The sequence below is a fragment of the Octopus bimaculoides genome, chromosome 30 (genome assembly GCF_001194135.2).
Source record: "Octopus bimaculoides isolate UCB-OBI-ISO-001 chromosome 30, ASM119413v2, whole genome shotgun sequence".
Taxonomy (NCBI): Eukaryota; Metazoa; Mollusca; class Cephalopoda; order Octopoda; family Octopodidae; genus Octopus; species Octopus bimaculoides.
In genome coordinates, this window is record NC_069010.1 from 7,566,559 (window position 1) to 7,567,618 (window position 1,060).

At 42.1% G+C, this 1,060-nt stretch overlaps 1 protein-coding gene across 1 annotated transcript in view; it reads right to left on the reverse strand.

Moving 5' to 3' along the window:
- The window catches only part of LOC106877929 (homeobox protein cut-like 1), a 32,019-nt gene that overhangs the window by 13,883 nt on the left and 17,076 nt on the right, over positions 1 to 1,060 (reverse strand). Inside the window, exon 10 of the mRNA XM_014927003.2 lies at positions 264 to 695. Within this exon, the coding sequence (XP_014782489.2) occupies positions 264 to 695 (432 nt within the window). The remainder of the gene's footprint in view (positions 1 to 263; positions 696 to 1,060) is intronic.

Here is a 1,060-nt window from a genome sequence, read left to right on the forward strand (position 1 = left end):
AAAAAAAAAGATTAAAGAAGATCTTTATTTTTTTTTTTTAAAGAAGTGGATTAAGAATAAAACCAGCACTAAAAAAACCCAGCAATGTTAATGGGAAAAAAAAAAAAAAAAACACCCAACTCCACCAAAACAGCAAAATTTTGTTATGTGTGAAGAGCAACTGCAAAGAAGAGGAGGGTAAGGAGTAGGAAGAGGAGGGTAAAGGTGGGAGATTAGATGGTTGAGGGAGGAGGAGGAAAGTGGAGGCACGCACTCAAACCTACCTTTCAGCTCATTTTGGTAACACTTAAGACGGTCAGTATTGTGAGGGTCGACTAGCCAGATATGCATTTTGATAAACGGCTCCCGGCCCTTTATACTTAGCATGTGCCATGGTTTGGGTTTGGATAACAACTCGCTCACCGAGCCCTGCGACAGGCCGAGGACAGCTTCCCCAAACAGCCGCTGGCCCAGATTGTGAAACTGTAACACCTCTTTCACTCTGCTTGTGACCTCGAGCGTATCAATTTCGGAGGTCATCGCTGCTATTTCGAACATAGATGAGGGGTAGCCACCGGTTGCGGGACTCGCACTGCGGCTACTACCTGTCGTTCCGCTGCCAGCCCACGACACCTCATTACTGGCTTTCGTCGGCACGGGAGGCGACTGAAGTTGCCGTCCGACCGAAGCACACTGATGAGTGTCGCTTAGACATTCTGAAAAACGAGGGATATCCATTAGTGCATGACAATCCTCACACTCTCTCTGTATGGATGTGTGTGTCTACGTGTGTGTGTTCTGGTTGGTTAAGTTCTATGTATATGTGGGCTATTCATGGATGGCTGTGCGTTTGTCAGTACACAGACAAGTGTATGTCCATGCATGGCACTTTTAAAATATGTTTGTGACATATTTCAAATTTGAAAGGCAAAAAAGAGTTTTTTGTTTTGTTTTTCCATGGTAACTACAATGAATTTAATTTCAGAATTTGAAATATCACACAAACATATCTTAATTAACCTAAAGTTTGCATACGTATATGTGTGTACATATGTATGTATGTATATATATATATATATAT